This window comes from Caenorhabditis remanei, chromosome II (genome assembly GCF_010183535.1).
Source record: "Caenorhabditis remanei strain PX506 chromosome II, whole genome shotgun sequence".
In the NCBI taxonomy this organism is placed as follows: Eukaryota; Metazoa; Nematoda; class Chromadorea; order Rhabditida; family Rhabditidae; genus Caenorhabditis; species Caenorhabditis remanei.
In genome coordinates, this window is record NC_071329.1 from 15,443,374 (window position 1) to 15,463,836 (window position 20,463).

At 37.2% G+C, this 20,463-nt stretch overlaps 10 protein-coding genes across 10 annotated transcripts; 6 read left to right on the forward strand and 4 right to left on the reverse strand.

Annotated features, from left to right (window-relative positions):
• Positions 1–627: 627 nt before the first annotated feature.
• GCK72_007152 (uncharacterized protein) lies at positions 628–840 on the forward strand (the record flags this gene model as incomplete). The annotated part of the gene is made up of 1 exon (XM_003099865.2): positions 628–840. The coding sequence occupies one exon, from the start codon at positions 628–630 to the stop codon at positions 838–840; it is 213 nt and encodes a 70-aa protein (XP_003099913.2).
• A 662-nt stretch (positions 841–1,502) lies between these two features.
• GCK72_007153 (uncharacterized protein) lies at positions 1,503–1,739 on the reverse strand (the record flags this gene model as incomplete). The annotated part of the gene is made up of 1 exon (XM_003099806.2): positions 1,503–1,739. One exon carries the CDS (start codon positions 1,737–1,739, stop codon positions 1,503–1,505), a length of 237 nt encoding a protein of 78 aa, XP_003099854.2.
• A 5,338-nt stretch (positions 1,740–7,077) lies between these two features.
• Positions 7,078–7,308, forward strand: GCK72_007154 (uncharacterized protein; the record flags this gene model as incomplete). Its single annotated transcript, XM_003099830.2, has 1 exon — positions 7,078–7,308. The coding sequence occupies one exon, from the start codon at positions 7,078–7,080 to the stop codon at positions 7,306–7,308; it is 231 nt and encodes a 76-aa protein (XP_003099878.2).
• Positions 7,309–9,736: 2,428 nt separating this feature from the next.
• On the forward strand, positions 9,737–10,055 carry GCK72_007155 (uncharacterized protein; the record flags this gene model as incomplete). Its single annotated transcript, XM_003099846.2, has 2 exons — positions 9,737–9,947; positions 9,997–10,055. 2 exons carry the CDS (start codon positions 9,737–9,739, stop codon positions 10,053–10,055), a joined length of 270 nt encoding a protein of 89 aa, XP_003099894.2.
• Positions 10,056–10,352: 297 nt separating this feature from the next.
• On the forward strand, positions 10,353–10,571 carry GCK72_007156 (uncharacterized protein; the record flags this gene model as incomplete). Its single annotated transcript, XM_003099835.2, has 1 exon — positions 10,353–10,571. One exon carries the CDS (start codon positions 10,353–10,355, stop codon positions 10,569–10,571), a length of 219 nt encoding a protein of 72 aa, XP_003099883.2.
• Positions 10,572–11,713: 1,142 nt separating this feature from the next.
• GCK72_007157 (uncharacterized protein) lies at positions 11,714–11,932 on the reverse strand (the record flags this gene model as incomplete). Its single annotated transcript, XM_003099800.2, has 1 exon — positions 11,714–11,932. The coding sequence occupies one exon, from the start codon at positions 11,930–11,932 to the stop codon at positions 11,714–11,716; it is 219 nt and encodes a 72-aa protein (XP_003099848.2).
• A 2,301-nt stretch (positions 11,933–14,233) lies between these two features.
• Positions 14,234–14,461, reverse strand: GCK72_007158 (uncharacterized protein; the record flags this gene model as incomplete). Its single annotated transcript, XM_003099883.2, has 1 exon — positions 14,234–14,461. The coding sequence occupies one exon, from the start codon at positions 14,459–14,461 to the stop codon at positions 14,234–14,236; it is 228 nt and encodes a 75-aa protein (XP_003099931.1).
• A 569-nt stretch (positions 14,462–15,030) lies between these two features.
• On the forward strand, positions 15,031–15,258 carry GCK72_007159 (uncharacterized protein; the record flags this gene model as incomplete). The annotated part of the gene is made up of 1 exon (XM_003099880.2): positions 15,031–15,258. The coding sequence occupies one exon, from the start codon at positions 15,031–15,033 to the stop codon at positions 15,256–15,258; it is 228 nt and encodes a 75-aa protein (XP_003099928.2).
• Positions 15,259–16,132: 874 nt separating this feature from the next.
• On the forward strand, positions 16,133–17,141 carry GCK72_007160 (uncharacterized protein; the record flags this gene model as incomplete). Its single annotated transcript, XM_053726007.1, has 3 exons — positions 16,133–16,197; positions 16,245–16,961; positions 17,054–17,141. The coding sequence occupies 3 exons, from the start codon at positions 16,133–16,135 to the stop codon at positions 17,139–17,141; spliced, it is 870 nt and encodes a 289-aa protein (XP_053590201.1).
• A 2,099-nt stretch (positions 17,142–19,240) lies between these two features.
• Positions 19,241–19,477, reverse strand: GCK72_007161 (uncharacterized protein; the record flags this gene model as incomplete). The annotated part of the gene is made up of 1 exon (XM_003099906.2): positions 19,241–19,477. The coding sequence occupies one exon, from the start codon at positions 19,475–19,477 to the stop codon at positions 19,241–19,243; it is 237 nt and encodes a 78-aa protein (XP_003099954.1).
• Positions 19,478–20,463: the final 986 nt, after the last annotated feature.

Here is a 20,463-nt window from a genome sequence, read left to right on the forward strand (position 1 = left end):
GGAAAAATGGGATTAATCTGGAAAGTTGAATACATGTCCCTCCAATTTTTTTTGTGCTCTTTTCTCTCTTTTGTCGTTGGAGAGAGCACTCGTTATATCTATCAAGACTATTCACAAATAGAATGGACCGTCCTAACTTGGACATTATGCCCTACAATTTCCTTTTTTCGGATGTTTTTTTTGGAGCGACACGAGAGACATGACGCCAAAATGTTTATTCGTCACAGAATTTTAATAGCGGTGACGAGTGTTCTGCTTAATTTGTTGATCCCTTTCAGTGGTATCATTGGACATTTTGCAGGGAGTATTGGAAATGTGAGTTCATTCATTAATTAATTAATTAAATTAATTAAATTTCAGGCCGTTACCACTATCATCAAATACATCTTACTATCCTACTTCCCCATTGCTTTCCTGAATCATATGGATATTCTGTACCGATCATTCCTCTTATCCCACACCAAAACCACTAAAATCTCTTGGCCTCAGGTGTTTCTTATTGTTATTTTCTACATTATAATCATGTTTTTACACTCGAAAATCTGCCAAATCCACCTAGATTTTTTCGAAACCGATGAAAAACTCATCGGCTTTCGATGGCTTCACTCATTTTGTTTTCTAATCTATATGCTGACAGTTCCCGTGGTTTACCGTGCATTTGTCGCTTGGAATTCTGATGTTTTGGATTTCAATGGGTTGCATCCAGAAACTGGAAGAGCTTGGACTGGAACAATGAAGAAGGATGAGAGAGGAGAGTGGATTGTGGATGGAAGTCCGGAGGATCATGGAGTCTCTTATTCAAGGAATCAAGGTATCAGGTTGCTAGGAATTAATGAATGATTTGTGTATGGAATGTTGTGACTTTAAGAATTTAATAAAGTTTATGGTTGAAAGGAATTTTTTTTGTTTTTCCGTAAAGTTATAATTTTTTGCATCAAGTGGCCTATTTTCCCAAAATCTGAGGATTCTAGGTCACCAATCTTGAAATTGACGGCTTTGTAGTTAATTTGAGCTTGATAAACGCTAAAATCGGCCAATTTAAACTAATTTTCAACTTAATTTTAACAGAAAATCACAATTTTTAACGTTAGAAAGCTAAAGTAGAGTTGAGGAACCAGTTCTTCAGAAAATCGGGTTTCTAGGCTATTAATGGACGTTTTTGAGTAATTTTCGCTCATTTTCCGATTAAAAACTTTGAAAATAGGAAATTTTTGATGGTTTTAGATCAATTTTCACTCAAAAACACACGAGTAACTGCTCGTGCTATCGGAAATCCATTTTATTTTATGTCTGTCTGTCGCGCTGTGTGTCCAGATGTCTCTTCATGACTCTCTTATGTAACTTATCAATTTTCATACCGTGGCATCGACTCAAAGCTGATAAGATTGGCGGAACATCAATAAAAAAGTTTCAAAATTTATTCAATACTAAATGAGATCAAAAAAAAAATTATACATAATACTAATGAGTCATGTCGGAAGCTTTTCAAATTTCAAAACTCCTTATCTTCCTCCAAACACTGGCGAGAACATTGGGCTGAGATGATGTGGAACTTGAGCCCATCCGAGAGATGTTGGTCCGCCGACCATGTTGTCAGTTACCACATTGTTGACGACTCCATTGGAATTCCAGTAGCTCGGACTTTGACGGCGTTGACGGATGAGTCCAGCAGATACTGATACAGAAGACAAGACGAGGGCGAAGAATAGGACAGTGACGATTTTGGAGAAGGAGAACATTTTGTAGTGAGCTTGAAGCTGTTTGTGGTTTGGTTTGTAACCTTAGCTTTTACCTATCCTTTTATACTTTTGAGCCTACATAGCTTGATAAGAAATGGGCGGAGCTTGTCATTTTCTCATTTTCTATCTCTCACCTAACCCACCCCGATAAGATGACGATTGTTTATCACATTTCCTTCTTGTCAGTGACATCGAATAAGAGAAAAGAGAAACTTCTAGAAAAACGACAGTCTATTTTCATTCACGTCAAAAACAGATGGTAGATCATTTATCAGTTTTGATCTTTGAAAAGCAAGCATTCAGAAGATCAAACGACTAAAAGCTCAAGGGGATTCCCCTTTGTTGATTTGATTCTTTGACTTTCTTACACTTTTATAGAGGGGAAGACGGTGACTTTCCGATTTGGTTTGGTTTTGCACGTAGGCCACGGATTTGAATGAAAAAGAAGTGGTATGGAGTTTGAAGTCTGTCAAGTGAGAATTATTGTCGTGATGATATCTGAAGCGGTAAATTTTCTAATAAATTTGAATTGACAGTTTTCAAAAATCAGTTTTTAGATGAAAATGAATAACTTTGTGAGTGTGAGACAACTTTGCTGATAGTATCACAATATTGATTCTTTACGGAATCCCTAGATCACAAGTAGGGCTACATTTTTGTAGTTAACAACTTTTTTGTACGGACACTCCCCTAGCAAGTTATGGTCATTTTTAGATGACAGCTCAAAAATCACTCTATTTTGCACTGAAATGGGCCGATTTGAGGGAAACATTACTTTGTCGATATGTAACTCTCTAGAGAGTGTCCGTACAAAAAAGTTGTCAACTAGTAAAATGAAGCTGTACCTTTGTTATGTATGGTTTATACATAATTTACTTTTTGGGACAATAAAGTGATCGCTAGCACCTGACATCCCAGAGGCACTTGGACGGAAATTAATACATTTCTGTTCCTTTAACGGAGTGAAAGGCATTCCGTCCTGTACTAGTACAGACCTGTCATTCACAGACCTGTCAATCCTTTTGTCCTCATCTATCTGGCCAATCGCTTGCACTCGTTTTCCCAGAGGCTACAATCCTGAGCGGCAAATCAACAGTACCAGTACCAGATTCAAAAAACGTTTTAACGTCTTTCCATTTTTCCAAAATGGGACAAATATCTAGAGAACACTATTGGATGTATTTGGTTGCTTTCACAGTTTGGTTAATGATAACTTTTTTATTTCATTTCCATTTTCTGTATGATGACGAGAAATGGGACTTTTCTACATGTGCTATTCATCTGTATTTCATCACTACTTTCCTTGCATTAATTGTGTTGAGCAACAGTAGACTACCAACAGCCAAATGGTTTGTGAGACATAGATATCTGTTGGCTGGAGCCATGATTGCTCTCAATATTTTGATACTAATTAACAGTGTTATTCCGCTACTCGGATTCTGAAAAAATGTAAGTTTTTCTATTAGTTTTCTTTTCTTTTTTAGTATCAAATCCAAATTTCAAAAACTTTTCTTTCAGATAGTAGTTACTTGTATGCTGGCAATTGTCATGATCTGCAATCGCATCAAATCTGATTTTGCTCATAAGCTTTCAGTTCATCAACATGGTTTCTTAGCTAAACGGTCCTGCGCCTCTTCTTTAGTTCAGGTCATATCCAATTACAATATTATTCTTAAAACTCACAAAACCCTTGATGTAGTGTTCTTTGATTTCCAGAAAGCTTTTGACCAAGTTCCCCACAACCTTCTTCTCAACAAGCTTTCCTCTTTTGGCATTTCCCCTCCCTTTGTAGCATGGTTTTCTCACTTTCTTTCCTCTAGATCCTTTTCCGTTAAAGTCAACAGCTTCATTGATCCCTCTTCCGCATCTATCTCCTCGGGGGTTCCCCAAGGTTCCGTATCTGGCCCTTTACTCTTTCTCTTGTTCATCAACGATTTGTTACTCAGTTTGAATGATATTCCTCACCTGCATATGGCTGCCTATGCTGATGATATTAAAATCTACTCTCACCTCCCGTCCAGTCTTCAAGCAGGCATTGATTTAGTCTCTACATGGGCTGAATCCAATTTCCTTCCTCTTGCTCATTCCAAAACGGGTTTACTTCGCTTAGGTTCTCTCAACCCTCATCATCAGTTCCTTATCGCGGGTTCTCCCATTCTGGACTCAAACTCCGTTCGTGATCTTGGCTTGCTTGTTGAACCTGATCTCAAGTTCCGTGCTCACATTAGTCGAACCGTGGCTCTTGCCCGACTTCGTTGCTCCCAGATTTTAAAATCCTTCAAGTCTAATAATCCTGCTTTCTACTCATTCTTATTTAAAACTTATGTTCTTCCTATCTTGGAGTATTGCTCTGTTATTTTCTGCCTTTCCCCCTCATCTCATCTCTCTAGACTTCTGGAATCCACCCTCAGAGTATACTCTAGAAAAACTCTCCAGCGTTGCAACATCTCTTTCTCTTCCTACTCGCAACGTCTTGAACTCCTCTCAATGCACTCCATTAGACACCGTAGACTCAAATCCCAATTACTCTTACTTTACAAATTCATTGCTGGCGCATCTCACTTCCCCTTCCTTAACACCTATGTCAGACTCTCAAACTCTCCCAGAAGACCCATGTCTCTTGTCTATCTATCTCCTCTATCTGATAACTTTTTCTCTTTTACTGTTCCGTTTTGGAATGCCATTACCTGCAATGTAAATATTTTTCTTTCTCCCTCACAATTTATCATTTTACTTGATTCCTCAATCACCCGGTTCTAATATTTCTTGCTCCCTTCTTGTTGCATAATTAACAGTTTTTTTTTCTATTCCCTGCCTTTAATTGCCTAGTTCCTTTAATTCCCCTTGATCGCAATTCCATATCTCAGTTCGAACCCGTTGTATTCATTTCAATTGTTGCCTTCCCCCCCCGTTACTCTTTTTATGACATGCACCTTATTAGTCCATTTTTTTTTCTTTACTTGAGACTATCTCGTGAGGGATATGTTTCAAGTCTTCTTTGTATCTTATAGCCTCCTATCCCTTGAAGTAAATAAATAAATAAATAAATAAATATATCTTCCCATTTCAATATTCTTCCACTGTAATGGCACTATCTTAGGATTTCAATTATTTCATTTGAAATCTACAAAACTTTCCACAAAGCAATGTTTAGTACTATTTGGATTTCATACTGTATTAGGTGCTTTATACGCAACCTTATTTCTATTTGATGAACATTTTCTGGGAAAAAAAGAGTTGGTTAATAACTTTATAATGATCAAATCTTTCTGCCAAGTTATAAATATATGTTCGATTCCAATGAGTTATCAAGCGATTCTTTCATGGAACTCTGACAAATTGAAATTCAAAGGAAAATATCCAAATACATCGAGAAAATGGACGGGATTGATGAAGCGGAGACCAGGTGGAACGTGGGAGATTGATCAGACTCCAGAAAATCATAATGTCTTTGTTGTGTGATAAAAAGTGTTTCGATCTTGGTCAAGTCGTTGTCTTCATTAGGTTTGTTTTATTCCAATAAAGTTATTTTATCCCACTTTTCGATTTGCAACATTATGTTAAAAAATGTTTTATAAATAACCAAAATAAGGAAGCAGGAAGCATGTTTCAGTGACGATTCCAAAATTTGATTCTAAGCTTCTTAAAACCATACTTGCAAGGGGCCGGGCCGGGCCGATTTGAGAATTTTCACCGGCCCGGGTCACAGTACAAAAATTTTAAAATTTGAATTTTTTTGATTTTTTCGCAAAAAAGTCGAATTTTTGACTATGTTTTTATATATCGATAAAACTCAAGTGTAGATAGGATTTTAGGCTATTTTTGATGAAAATTTTAAAAAATTTCAAAAAATTTTGTGAAAAAATTGTGCTCATTTTTTGACTCCGGGTCGACCGGGCCGGGCCGAGCCGGGCTGGGCCGATATTTTGTAAGTATGATTGAAACTACTACAATGTCTACCATCCCAGAGTGAATGACATCCGGACTTACAGACACACAAACAGAGATTCACATTTTCCTTTTTCCCCCAATTCACCCCTTCTCAACCAACTTCGTGCTAGTTTGTGTTTGATTTGTTCTCTGTTGTATCCCTTTTTTCTCTCTGTTGATGTATCGAATAGATAAGATCAGACTTTCAAACATCATTCCGAAAAACCAAACCATTTCTTGTTTTCGTATGATGATACAGTTTTTTTCTCATTTGCAAGATCACGTGGGGGCGGAACGGAAACGGAATTGTAGTGATGATGATGATGAAACGGTGTCAATGACAAAGATGGGAATGACGAGGTTTTGGAAAAAGGGTTTGGAATTTTATTTCGGAGATCAGTTTGTGAGGAGAGACAACACAGGGAACGATCAGTTGAGAGAGGAGATCATTGGAATTGTAAAGTGAATTTGGGAAGTTTCGTAGGCGACCGGACAGAAGATACGTTTAAAAAAAAGTGAACTGGAAAATAGTTATTTTTTAATAATAGTAAAAGTGTAGAACGAATATCGACGGAGACAGCAAACTACTTCAAGACTACTGCTCCAAGACTCAATATCTAAAAACATAAAAAAAATTGGCTTAAATATTTCCATACTCCGACAAATTATACAAAGAGGATTCTCCCAGACAATGATAGACCGGCATGTCTAGTCTACGGCGTCTAAAATTTATTCCAACTGTCACGTAGGCACAAACTTTCATCATCAATGGGTATATTATCATCATGTGGGTTACAGGTAAGATGATAGATCAACAAAAAGCTGATGAAATTTTCTTGGACTATGATCTGATTGAAGTCGATGTGTGGAGCTTTACGGATGTCTTCGTAAAGATAGATTTGGATATTAGATATATGATGAGCTGTTGCAATCCGGGCACAGATAAAAAGTTACAGTGTCGTGCAGCGAGATATACAATTTGGCCTTTTTTAGTTGAAAATGACCGACTTTGAGTGGGTGTTACGGTATGACTGCTTGTCCCACAATAAAAATTAAGTAAAAACCATACAGAGCAAAGGTAGAGATTTGTTTTTGTAGTTGATAACTTTTTTATACAAGCACTCCCTAGAGAGTTACATATTAGCAAAGTAATTTTTCCTTCAAATTGTTCCATTTCAAGACCTCCGTATCCCCTTGTAGTTTGTGTCCTCTTCTGAGAAGGTTGATAGATCATTCTCTCCTATTCCATTGACTAACACCAGCCCCATTATCCTTCTCATCAAGAAATGACACACAGTATGAAACCTAGCCCCGCCCACTTTCAAACTATTCCATCTCTGATAGTGAGTCCACTATAAAAGCACATGTTCGCACTTATCCATATCACAACCACCCATAACTACAAAGAATGTTCTCTTTCTCCAAAATTGCCACTGTCTTCCTCCTGGCTCTCTTCTTGTCTTCTGTATCCGTATCAGCTGGACTCATCCGTCAACGCCGTCAAAGTTACTGGAACTCAAATGGCGTCGTCCACAATGTGGTCACTGACAACATGGCCGGTGGACCAACATCTCTCGGATGGGCTCAAGTTCCACATCGCCTTAGCCCAATGTTCTCGCCAATCTTCGGAGGACGTTAAGGAAGAAATTGGATAGATTATTGGATAGATGTACGAACTTCTCGACTGTCTTCTAGACAATGGATCTCTGGATTTCTTCAAGAAATGTTTGAATAATTGTATATATTCTTATGATTGCTTTATTTGCTGTAATTTTGTAATAATAACTGTAATTATTGGAATAAAGTATGAAATTGATAATTTTTCTACTCCAAAAAACTATCATGCCCAAAAAATCGCCACACGAAATGATATCATCTTCAAGCGACCCAAACGAGACAACCAGCTTACGTGCCAAACTGAAAGAAAAATTAGGAACCGATGCGTTCAGACACACACTAGACACCGAATCGAACAAATTAGCGATCAACGGGGGAATACCTTTTGCGATGAAAAGTGGGAAGTGAGAGAAAAATTAATAAAGTAAAAAGAGGAACTGTTAAAATTGAACTAACTACAGTACCTTGGAGTAAGATAAACAATTTGGTATTTTTCAGTTGAAAAAGACCGAGAGGGTGTTACGGTATCACAGGTTGCCCCACAGAGTAAATTATGTATAAACCATACAGAACAAAAGTAGAGCATCATTTTTGTAGTTGACAACTTTGTAGTACGGACACTCCCTAGAGAGTTATGGTCATTTTAGAGGGAAAGCCCAAAAATCGCACTATTTTGCACTAAAATGGGACAACTTGAGGAAGAAATTACATTGTCGATATGTAACTCTCTAGGGAGTGCTTGTACGAAAAAGTTGTCAACTACAAAAATAAAGCTTTAACTTTGTTCTGTATGGTTTATACATAATTTACTTTGTGGAACAATCAATGATACTGTAACACCCTCGCGTGTCAATCGGTCTGTTTTTCCGTATTTCCGTACCGTCTTCCTTTGATCTATTCAGTTAAACACATTTTGCGGCAACTCTTCTAGATCATTCTCTGTGTCACCACCTGGTCAGACTGATCTTCGAAATAAGCCACCCCGAATTGCATCAACTTCCACCCACATCATCTCCGAATTCCTCCATGTCGTTGACATCCACCACGTGACCGGATTCTCTTGCAGGAAACTGTCTCGTCATGTTATGAGACGGTTTGGTGTTTGACAATTAAAGGAATTTTCTGTGTTATCAATCACTTTGAGTGATTAACAAGAAAGCGTCGATATGAATAGAATATCGAAATATCAATGTCGGTGACTATTAGAAGTTATATGACAGAGATCACAAAGGTAGAAATGGGTGTGGGGAGAGGAAGAAAGATCTTTGAAATACAATAATTAGCTGTTTTTGTATTAAGAAAGGTATCAATTAACCTTGTGTGATTACGGTACCTTGGAGTAAGATATGCAATTTATCCTTTTTCAGTAGAAAACGACCAACTTTGAGAAGGTGTTACGGTATCACTGATTGTCCCACTGAGTAAAATTTTTTAAAGATCATACAGAAAAAAACGTAGAGCTTCATTTTTGTAGTTGATAACTTCTTTGTAATGACACTCCCTAGCAAGTTACATATCGACAAAGTAAAATGAAAACGCGCCAACGTCACTCCAGCCTCCCAGACAACCGTTCTCAAAATACTCTACGTCATCTGATCATTTTTCGATTCTCAGCTGCTTTTCCCAGCTACAACTTCACATGAATACGTGACTCTACTCCCCGAAATCTCCGAATTGTCATCATTTTCAACTTTTCAAACCCACAATAAAAATTGTCTGATCAGATATGAAAGATAAGAAGCCTACGTGCCAAAATGGACCAAATTTTCGAGCGAATGGAGGTCTTCTTGGGAAAAAGTGATGTCATATCAAGAAATAAGTAGGGGTGACGTTCGAGAACTTTCTAATAGTAGATTATGTTTGTTTGGTGTTTGGTAGGGGCGAGAGAATGTCGAGGACATCTGGACAAACAGGAATACGGACAGACAAAGACTGGGATTATGGACTTTTGGGAAAATAGGAAGCTTATGAGATTTCTGAATGACTTAACATATAAAATTTCAAAAAATCCATATTTGAGAATGCCTGGATAATTGGCATCAAAATTCAAAATTCAATTTTTTTCGAATTTTTTGAAATGTTTTGAGTTTTTCCGCGAAAATGTCAAATTTTCGACTATGATTCAGAATTAGAAAGAAATTCTGAAAATTCATCGAAAATGTTCACATTTTTGATGAAAAATTTAAAAAAAAATTCACTTTTTGTATGTATCCGTTTGAGCCGGGTCGGACCTTCAAATTTTCCGTCGGATTTTCAGACATCCGGACTTCCAGACACATATTTCAGATTCTTCTTAAGCTCCGCCCCTCCATTTCCATATGCAAATCATTCATACTTTCACCCTAATCTATCAAAACTAGTAACTACTATACACAGAAGCTGACAAGTGATTCTCTATAAAAGAAATCTGATTATCAGATTAGCAACTAAATCTCAATCACCAAATCATAATGCATTCTACAGTACCCCTCCTCATTCTCATTCTCTCCGTTACTCTGGTAACTCCCCAGCGCCCAAATCGTTACCAGTACTACCATCAATACCCTCAACAAGTCTACAACCAATACTACAATAACCCATACTACAGTAATCCATTTGGAAGACAACATGTAGTGCATGACGTCGTCGCTGACAGTGTATGGGGTGGGCCGACAAGTTTAGGTATGGTTTCAGAAGTTTTCGCACCCGAAAATATTTGTTTTTTTCACAGGTTGGGCACAAGTCCCTCGCTACGCCAGTCCACAGTTTTCACCGGTCTATGGAGGTTGATTTTTTGTAATCTTCTGAAAATTGTGAAAATTGTTATTGTCCCTGTAATAAATTATACATTTTTGCCAAAAAATGTTTTTGGTTTCTTTGTCTTCTGCTGTCGTAAAAAGGTGTAGAGATCGTTAACAGCTGACAGGACAGTCCATTGATAAGGGCAGTGGGGGGGAGGGTAAGTGACCAGAGGCTCCGCCCACACTTGATCATTATCATCATGTAAAAGATATAAACAACCGAGAGGCTAAGAGTATAAATAAGAGGTTTGAAACCTGAGAACATCAAAACCAAACCAATTACAAAATGTTCTCCTTCTCCAAAATCGTCTCCTTCGTATTATTGGCCCTCTTCCTGTCTTCTGTGTCAGCTGGACTCATTCGTGTCCGTCGCCAGAACTACTATTCCAGTGGAGTCGTCAACAACATGGTCTCGGATCCACTCATCGGAGGATCCACATCTCTCGGATGGGCTCAAGTCCCACATGTCTACAGTCCAATGTTCTCGCCAGTCTTCGGAAAATAGATGATCTATGTTGGATGTATCGTGTACAAATTCTCTCTGATGTGGATATTTGATCTCTAGATATTATTTTGGAACTGTATACATATATAACTTTGAAATAACGTAATAAATTATTGGACTTACATAAAATGGATTTGACTCAAAAACTCTTTGAAAGTGAATATCTGGCTTCTGCGCATTTTCCATTTTGAATGTCCTGACAGGTGTTTTAGCACAGAATTTTAGATTTTAGTAGGAAAATTTAAGTTTTCAGCTGAAAAATCTGTTTAGAAGATAGTTTAAACCAGTTTTTTAAACTCTAAAACTCCTATTTCCGGCTAAAAATGAATTTCTGGCGCATCTTCAGCGCATTTTCCGTTTTGGGCTTCCTGACAGGTGTTTTAGCACGGAATTTGGTTTTTTAGCACGAAAATTTAAGTTTTTTTAAATCTGAAAAATCTGTTTAGAAGACAATTTAAACCAGTTTTTTTAAACTCTAAAACTCCAATTTCCGGCTGAAAAATGAATTTCTGGCGCACCTTCGGCGCGTTTTTTGTTTTTACGTCCTGACGTTCAAAAAAGGTGTGTTTGATATCAAATGTTGAGTTTTTGTTAGCAAAATTTGAGTTTTAGCCTCAAACTCACAGTTCGAAGCCTTTTTTATTCAATTTTTCACTAAAAATCTCAATTTTTGGAAAATCGTCCTGATGTCTTCATATTTTCAGTAACATTTTCATCCTCGACCTACTATCCGATCTAATCTATTCCTCTCATCTGTCCCACTCGTTTTCCCGCAAAACCTTCCCCAGCCAAAATTTCTTGCAAAACTCACGTACGCCCGTTTCTTGCTGGCTTGACGCCAAGGACGGATAGAGATCGAAGATTCGATTCACATGCTATACAACTAATAGTTTATAGAAGGAATCTGAATCAGAAAACAGAAGTTGATGGCTGTAGGAGAGAAGAGGAATGTGGATGGAGTAGATATTTACTATCAATAGACCTCCCCGCAAGAATTGAAACTATGTCTTTAGTTTAGTCTTGTATGTACAAAATAAGATATACTACATATGTATCAATAAGTTTATTTGGTCAAAAAGTTTTTATACATGTGAAAAAATAGAGATCAATTTCACCGGAGGCGTACACGATACTTCCATCATCTATTTTCCGAAAACCGGCGAGAACATTGGACTGGCGACATGTGGGACTTGAGCCCATCCGAGAGATGTGGATCCTCCGATCAGTGGATCCGAGACCACATTGTTGACGACTCCACTGGAATAATAGTTCTGGCGACGGACACGAATGAGTCCAGCTGACACTGAAGAGAGAAAGAGAGCCAAGAATACGAAGGAGACGATTTTGGAGAGGGAGAACATTTTGTTGTAAGAAACTTGAGAAAGTTTGTTGTCTATAGTGTCCTCTTGGTATGTTTTTATACTTATTCAAAAGAAAGGCGGGGCGAATCTCAAGAAAAGGCTTATCATTTTGGGTATATCAGTCAGATGTTGATCATCTAAACCTCTGGTGGTCTGAAACTGAATGATGTCATTTAGGTGAAAAGGAATGAAACAATAAACATGAGTAGTAATGGAGAGAAAAATATAACTGATTGTTTTCACTGATCATAAATAGAAGTTGAGGGGGAGTACACCTAAAATAGTTTCATTTAGGAACCGTTTCTTTGAAAATTGCTTCCGAAAATTATTTCGACATTTTTTCAATTTTTCATCGAAAATGTGAACATTTTAAATAATTGTTCAGAAATTCTACTAATTCCGCATCAAATCACTTTTTCACAAAAAAAATTTAAAAAATTTATTTTTGATTTTTGATACCAATTATCTGGGCCTTGACAAGTATGGTCCAGATTTTCCCAATTTCAAGCTGAACTTTGAGTAAGGTATTCCCCAACTGACCCCTTCATATCTTTCTAATTTGATGTCTAGTTTGTGACTGAACGGTTTCAATTTTTTTCTCAGTTGTCACGTAGGCACTTCTCACCAAAGATTGTATCTGAATGAATAGATGATACCGAGATCATGTCACTTTCTGATGAGAACGGATTCAATTTCTTTCGATAATGTCACGTAAGCATTTTTCTGATCAGAATTTGTGTCGGAACAAAAAGATGCAGGAGATCATGACGTGTTTTGATGACAATTCAAACTAGATAGATATTTGTCAGAAAATGCATTTTGTAGCAAGCTGAAATCGTTTCGTTATAATAGAGGAACTTTATTCGGACTAGAGTGACGTGTATGGGGTTGGAGTCAGTACTCGATGTTTTGTTCATTGAAGTCAATCCTTCTTTTTCTAGTGCAGGTTGCAAAACCACATGTTGATACCTTCACTGACAGTAATGTAAACGAGTTCAATGAATTATTCAGGGAATCATTTTCAGATAATTTTAAGATTCTGCTCCCACTCATCGGCATGTTTACCAATGGTATGCTAGGCACATGTGTTCCATGAGAATCTAATTAAACACATAACAACATCTGTTCCCCCTCTCTCTGAAAAACATGTTAACACATTTTCGTCTCTGATCGACTGAACGATTTCCACGACAAAAAATCTTGCATACTGCACGTAGTCAGTTGATTGACAGATATTGGATAGAGTGATTAGAAAGGAATGGGAACAGATGATGACTAGTGGATAGTCACATGTGGTTCAGATGTGTAGATGGGAGGTGATGATGGAAAATGATAAATGCGGAACGGGTGGAAAACGAGATGGTGAATGGAGAAATACATTTATATGCATATGGAATATTGTTCAGGTAAAGTACAGGTGGTAAGGCTTTTTCAGAGAATTAGCATCTCAATTTATTAGCACGACACGCTTCTTACAACCGCGCTCTACCGAAATCGAAGAAAAGTGTGTGCGAAAATGAGAGACATTTTTCAAGGAAATTTTGGTAGAGCGCAGTTGTAAGAACTGTGCCAAGCTAATACCCCATTTAATAATTTTTCAGCGGGTTTCAAATTTTTCTGTCCAAATGTTTCACTGAAATGTTCTATGAGGCACCGTTTGGTCCTTCTCTACGCTCACCACTTTGAGCATGTAAATACTCTGATCATGAAATTCTACTCAGCTTGTTCACCTATCCCACATAAGAACGGAAATCTGTACCAACGTGATCTTAGCTTGCTGCAAAATGCATTTTCTGACGAATGTCTACAGTTCGAGTAGTCATCAAAAAGTGTTATGATATCGGTATCATCTATTCATTCAGATACAATCTTTGGTGAGAAGTGCTTACGTGACATTTTGAAAGAAAATTGAAACCGTTCAGTCACAAACTAGACATCAAATTGGAAAGAGATGAAGGCGTCAGTTGGGGAATACCTTACTCAAAGTTCAGCTTGAAATTGGGAAAATCTGGACCATATTTGTCAAGGTCTGTTCTGTTCGCAGCGGTATATCTCAATTCTCACAGGAAATACCAAAAATCTGCAATCTGACAAAATATAGCTTAATATTTACAGAATATTTCTTCAGCTAATGCTCCAAACTCTTTCTACCCATACCTGTTTACATTTTGTTCAATGTTTCTTGTTTTTTTCAATTAAAGTTTCAAATCCGTAACAGTTTATTCACAAAAATCACCAAATCATGTACATAATACTGAAGACAAGAGATCACAAAGAAAGAAAGTTATTTTTTTAAATGAATTATTTTCCGAATACTGGTGAGAACATTGGACTGTAGACGTGTGGAACTTGAGCCCATCCGAGAGATGTTGGTCCACCGGCCATGTTGTCAGTTACCACATTGTTGACGACTCCATTTGAATTCCAGTAGCTCTGACGACGGACACGAATAAGACCAGCTGACACAGATCCAGAAGAGAGGAAGAGGGCCAAGAATACGAAGGAGACGATTTTGGAGAAGGAGAACATTTTGTAATTGGTTTGTAGAAGCTTGAGAAGCTTTTTGGTTCGAAATGAGTGACCACCCTCTTTAAATACTCAGCCATATTTGTCAGCATGAAAGGTGGGCGGAGCTTATCAGTCTCTTATCACATATGGTTAGCCTCTTATCGTTTGTACTCATGTTTGTCTATCACTATCAGAGGGCGTACCCTAATTTTTCTTATCTGTATCAGTTGTTGTCTCTCTTATCAGTTTTTGGTCTATCAACTGTTTTCCGTCTTATCAATAAAATGAGAAAAACCTCATAAACTTTTGTCGTCATGAGGTGAACAATAAACCGTTAGAAGCATGCAGTGGGTGATAGATCAGAAAGCTTGTCGCGGACATGAAAATGTGACCAGGGGAATTTGACCAACATTGGATGAAACAGAAATGAGGTGGAGAAACAATAATGAATGAATGAGGAGATACCATATGTGATAAGAGACTTATAAGCTCCGCCCACCTTTCATGCTGACAAATATGGGGGTATTTAAAGAGAGTGATCACTCATTTCAAACCAAAAAGCTTCTCAAGTTTCTACAAACCAACATAAAATGTTCTCCTTCTCCAAAATCGCCACCTTCGTATTCTTGGCCCTCTTCCTGTCTTCAGTATCTGTGTCAGCTGGTCTTATTCGTGTCCGCCGTCAGAGCTATTGGACCTCGAATGGAGTCGTCAACAACGTGGTCACTGACAACATGGCTGGAGGACCAACTTCTCTCGGATGGGCTCAAGTTCCACACGTCTACAGTCCAATGTTCTCACCAGTCTTCGGAAAATAATTCATTAAAAAAAAGACTTTCTTTCTTTGTGATCTCTTGTCTTCAGTATTATGTACATGATTTGGTGATTTTTGTGAATAAACTGTTACGGATTTGAAACTTTAATTGAAAAAAAACAAGAAACATTGAACAAAATGTAAAAAGGTACGGTTAGAAAGAGTTTGGAGCATCCTATCTCGGCTGTCTTTAAAGATATGAAAACTTTTTCAGCTGATGAAATATTTTGTAAATATTAACCATTTGTCAGTTCGCAGCTTTTTGATATTTCTTTTGGGAATAAAGACACAACTAGGTGTGCCTCTATTACAGGTTTTACGGTATTTCAAATTTTGGGTGCAGTTAGCAACAGGAATCAGATTATTTCCTATTCGGGGGTTTGAAAAACGTTTTTGATTGGATGAAAATAGGATTGGGGTGATAAGACAAGTTGTTTCAATTTTCGAACCTAGACACGTCACAACAAAGAATAATTGTTTTTACAAATGTTTACTCTCCTTCGACACTTTCTTTTTTTATTCACATTTCCTTTTCCGATTCAAATTTCTCACATATCTTCTTGGCTGGACCGTAAAAGCATACTTGCAACGGGCCGGGCCGGCCCGATTTGAGATTTTTCACCGGCCCGACCCGGGCCGATATTTTGCAAGTATGCGTAAAAGGTATTCCCTATCTGACCCCTTCATCTCTTTCCAATTTGATGTCTAGTTTGTGACTGAACGGTTTTAATTTTCTTCCAAAATGTCTCAATTAACACCCCCTACAGTCTCCTATTATCTCTTCATCTGTAGACATTGTGACGTGGCAGATGGTATCTGACCTGCCCCCTTTTCTATTCACTCTGCAACCTCATTATTTCCTTCATTCCTTTTAGAGAATGCCTCTCCCTCTCTCTTATCCCGGCCTTCGATGCGTTTTGGAGCATTTGGAAGCAGTGAAGCGGTAGGTCTAGTATTTGTGTAATTCATCCAGTATCATGTTATTTTCAGAGCACATATAATTGCTCGTTCCCCAGGTTATCGACGAGTAGATAAGTTAATTACACTTTATCCAGAGAGTCTTAATATTGGAAGAGGTTATCAACTCGCTATCAACAAATTATTAATTACGTGTGATAAGGATGAAGTTAAATTCTATATGAATATGAAAACATTCAGCCGACAGAAAGCGGAAACCCAAGGCGAGAAAATGGGGAAATTGATCAACTTTTATATTCGTGGAAGATCAAAAATCCGTGTGCACAAGTTGAATTGGGTTCACAGTTCGCTCCCAGATTTCTTGCCTGCCGATCTGAAATTTAGAGTGAATTCTTTGGAAGCACGTTTCCGTGAAGATTTCGAAGCAGCAATTCCATTAATAGACCCTTGTAGTTTTCCTCTTAAAACAGTGGTTACTATCCCCAACCTCTTAAACTTCGACATCCAAATCGTCCAGTTAGCAGAAACTCTTATTCTGGATTTTGTTATTGATGAAATAGTCACAGTTGAAGACCTTAAAAAACTTAACAACAGGAAAGTGGTATTTGAATGCTTCAACTCCAAAATTGATTTGGTTTCATTGATTAAGTACCAAGTTAATACTAGAAAAGTGGTTGAGACCACTTTTGTGATTTCAACAGGTGCCAAAAGTTTCATCAATGATATGCTACGTCAGTTCGAACTTGCGTTTGGGGAATACAGAAGTGATTTGGATGGAATTAATGAGAGGTATGTCAAATATATGAAAATCATCAATTATTAGTGTTCAGATTTATTCCCGCATTGTCAAAGTTCTCCATCTCAATCAACAACGAGTCTAGAATCCAAGTGTACGCAATCAAGGATCCAGACGAAGATTTTCCCTATAAACTAATTGTGAAACCAGTGCCAGAAATCTCTGGATTATAATCTGTCTCTATTGAAATTGTGAATCCTTGTTTCTAAGTTACCCCCACTGTAACTTTTCCACTTTCTTTTATTGCAACAATAAAATAAACATCAAATGGAATCAGATATTGCAATACAAGGTATACACGTCGTATGCATTGTAAAAGCACTCGAAACAAGTTTTTGAGTTACTGTAGTCCTTGTGACGGGACCGGAATGTCTGTATTCTCATGAATGCTGCGGACTACTCGAATCGAAATATTGAAGATTCTTGTTGGATTGATAGTAAACGAACAGCCATCTAAATAATTCTTCAGATCCTAACCGGGCATTTATTTGCTCAAATCGTGTTCCCACACTAGGATTATCTGCAATGACAGATTATGTTTGACCTGAAATCTCCTACTTTAAAGATATGAAAATTTTTTCGAAGAAATATTCTATGAGTACTAAGTTATATTTTCTCTGTTTCCAACATTTTGATATTTCTTTTGGGAACCGAGATATATGCGAACAGACTCCGCTATATTGCAGGTTTTACAGTATTTCAAAACGTTTTGTGAAAAGAGCAACAATTTTTTTCTGATAATTCCCTTTTCGGGGGTTTCAAAAACGTTTTCAACTAAATAGAAGTAGGATTGTAGGTGGTTGGAAAAATCGTTTCAATTTTCGAATCTGGACACGTCCCCGACAACGAAGAGCACATTTTCCCAAATGTTTAGTTTCATTTGGAACAACAATTAAAAAAATTACCGTTTCAAAAAGTTATTCCCCAGCTGACTCCCTCATCACAGACAATATTGATGTCTAGTTTGTGACTGAACGATTTTAATTTTCTTTCAATATGTCACGTACGCACTTCTCATCAAAGATCGTATCTGAATGAATAGATGATACCGAAATCTAGAACGGTTTCAATTTCCTTCGATATTGTCACGTATGCATTTTCTGATCAGAATTTGTGTCGGAACAAAAAGATGCAGGAGATCATGACGTGTTTTGATGACAATTCAAACTAGATAGATATTTGTCAGAAAATGCATTTTGTAGCAAGCTAATATCGTAATGTCATAATAGAGGAATTTCATTCAGATTGATGTAACGTAGATGTGTTTGGTGCAAAACCACATATTGATACCTGCACTGACAGTACTGTAAAAAAGTTCAACAAATTATTTGTCGGATCATTGTCAGATTACTTTCAGACATGCAAGATTCTGGAACACTTTTAACATTCCTGATAACTAAACATTGTCTTAAAATTGTTCGCATATTCACTAACGCTATGCCAGGCACATGTGTTCCATGGGAATCTAATACAATATCTGTTCCCCTTTCTGAAAAACATGTTAACACATTTTCGTCTCTGATCAACTAAATGATTTCCGCGTTTTGCAAGTTTACACTTTCTTTTTTAAAATTTACCTTTTCAAAAAGGTATTCCCCAACTGACACCTCATCTGTTGCCAATTTGATGTCTAGTTTGTGACTGAACGGTTTTAATTTTCTTCTCAGTAGTCACGTAAGCACTTCTCACCAAAGATTGTATCTGAATGAAGAGATGATACCGAGATCATGACACTTTTTGTTGACAATTCGAACTAAATAGATATTTGTCAGAAAATGCATTTTGTAGCAAGCTAGGATCACGTTGATACAGATTTCTAATTCTATAATGATGTCATGGTTATGCTTTAGAACAACTAAATTATTGAGAGTAATCATAGTGAGTTCATAAGAAGCAAATAAACTGACTCGATTTCTCAAAAATAATGAAGTTGGAAGATGGATACCTGATTCTGTTTTCCTGATAATGAATTACAGGATCTCGTTCTGAAAAATCGGTTTTCGGCGTTTTTTCTTTCAATGAGATTTGTAGGAAATATTAGCTCAGCGGTTGTAAGACGCGTGTTGTGCTAAGATGTCATCAGACATGTTTAGTTTGAAGGCAATTCTCTTGTGGTATTTTTTGAAATTTCACTATAAAAGAAAGCTCAAAATATATCCGTAAATGTTTATTCAGAAATAATCAAAACCATTCAATACTGTCAATAAGAGATCAAAAGGCAAAAGAAATAACGATAATCGCTTCAAATATCCATAATTCCAAATCCATCCGCTTATTTTCCGAACACTGGTGAGAACATTGGACTATAAATATGTGGAACTTGCGCCCATCCGAGAGAAGTGGATCCTCCAATCATATTGTCGGATACCATATTATTGACGACTCCATTCGAGTACCAGTAGTCTTCGATAGCACGACGATCACGATGCATCAATCCAGCGGATACTGTAGATAGGAGAAGGGCCAAGAATAGAAAGACAAAAGTGGCTTTTGAGGAGAAAGAGAGCATTTTGTAGTTGAGTTGGGAGAAACTTGAAAGTTGTTTGTGGTTTCAAATGGTTTACCTATCTTCTTTTATACTGTAGCTTCGTCGGAATTCTCGAGAGAAAAGAGGCGGGGCGTATCCGTTTCTTATCAAGGTCTATCCGTCAGCTGCTGATAGATCAAACCATTCGGAAATTTGAGACTTTGGGTTTGTAGGGGGACAGATACGGGAATGATGATGACGGTTTTTTGTTTTTTTTTTCAGAGGAGGGCGACTATAGAGTTACAGTAACCAAAAACGGGTGTCGACAATGATAAAACTGTAGAGAACTACAGTAATCCAAAATCCTACTGTAGTTCTGAACGGTAGATATTTTTGTTGCTAACGACATGTTACGTGATATGGTGCATCTGTATTCTGTCAATAATTAAGTTAATTTTGAGATTTTCAGCTTATTGTGATTGTTTTCAACAATTTTAATGTAATAATCTGCGTTTCTGGCGTTTTATGACTACGAATGTGTTTTTCTCGAATTTTGAAACTTTGTCCATTTTCTCGCGAGGTATGGTGCATCTACAGTAGCCTGAAGTGGAATTTTGAGATTTTCAGCATACTGTGACTGATTTAAAACAATTTTAGTATGAAAATCTTGGTTTCTGACGTTTTTTGGGTCTAGAAACATGTTTTTTTGAGTTTTTTGAAAATTTGTGAATTTTGTATGGTGCATCTACAGCAACCTGATATGAAAACTTGCGACTTTAGTAAATTGAGGGCATTTTAGCAAAAATTTTGATGTCGGAATCTACTTTTTCGAGTTTTTTATGTCTATGAATGTGTTGTTCTCGGAATTTTGAAATTTCGTGCATTTTGCCGTGAGTTCTGGTGCATATACAGTAACCTATTTTGAAAATTCAAGATTTTAGCACATTTAGGGTATTTTAGCAATAATTTTGATGTCGGAATCAAATTTTTTGCCGTTTTTATGCCTATGAATGTGTTTTTCTCGGAGT